Genomic DNA, 830 nt, shown 5'->3' on the forward strand with positions numbered 1-830 from the left:
GGCCGGACAGCCCCACGCCCCGAGAGCCCCCCAAGAGGGTGAAGGCCGAAGCCGGCCCCAGCTGACCGGGGCAAGCGGGGGGTGGGGGGTGGGCGGACTTTTTGTAGAAACCGCGGGTTCCTTTTTCTTACTCGGGGTCGCGTGTGTCTGTCCTCTGCGGACCTCAGGGCGCTGAGAGCTGGCCTCCAGGCCCGGGTCTGACTTGCCCCCCTGGGAGTCCCCTGGCCTCGGGGGGGTCTGGGGGGAAGCCACACCCCGGGGCCCACAGCCTGGCACCTGACTCAGGGAGCTCCCGGGGGGTTTCCAGCCTCTACAGGAGTGAACTCCCTCTGCCCCCCCGGGCCTCTCTTCTGGGCCTCCGACACCCCCAGCCTCAGCCCTTCCGCTCCCCCCGAGAGCCACATCTGGGCCTCTGGGAGGGGAGCCACCTGCACTGCCTTGGGGCCTGCAGGGAGGAGGCAGGGGTTCACCCGGCTGCCTCCAGCCTTCCAGAAGAGTCTTCGATGCAATAAAAGCAGAACTTCCTTCTTGCACCCGAGGGTATTGGTTTGTTTCGAAGACTAGATCTGACTCTGTGGCCCAGGCTGGAGTACAGCGGTGCTGTCATAGCTCCCTGCGGCCTCGGCCTCCTGGGTTCAAGCCATCCTCCCACCTCGGCCTCCCGAGTAGCCGGGACAGCAGGCACACACTGCAACACCCAGTTTTTATTTTTCATGTTTTGTTTTGTTTTGTTTTGAGTCGGAGTCGCACTCTGTCGCCCAGACTGGAGGGCAGTGGCCGCTCCCGGCCACCGCAGCCTCGACCTGCTGGCTCCGGCGATCCTTCCACCT

The 830-nt window shown here is 65.1% G+C and overlaps 1 protein-coding gene across 1 annotated transcript in view; it reads right to left on the reverse strand.

Annotated features, from left to right (window-relative positions):
- Window positions 1-373: 373 nt before the first annotated feature.
- CREB3L3 (cAMP responsive element binding protein 3 like 3) overlaps window positions 374-830 on the reverse strand; it is an 11,906-nt gene continuing 11,449 nt past the window's right edge. The window contains 1 exon segment of the mRNA XM_021707607.1: window positions 374-445. Within this exon segment, the coding sequence (XP_021563282.1) occupies window positions 374-445 (72 nt within the window).

This window comes from Carlito syrichta, unplaced genomic scaffold (assembly GCF_000164805.1).
Source record: "Carlito syrichta isolate Samal-C Ts95f unplaced genomic scaffold, Tarsius_syrichta-2.0.1 Scaffold120745, whole genome shotgun sequence".
In the NCBI taxonomy this organism is placed as follows: Eukaryota; Metazoa; Chordata; class Mammalia; order Primates; family Tarsiidae; genus Carlito; species Carlito syrichta.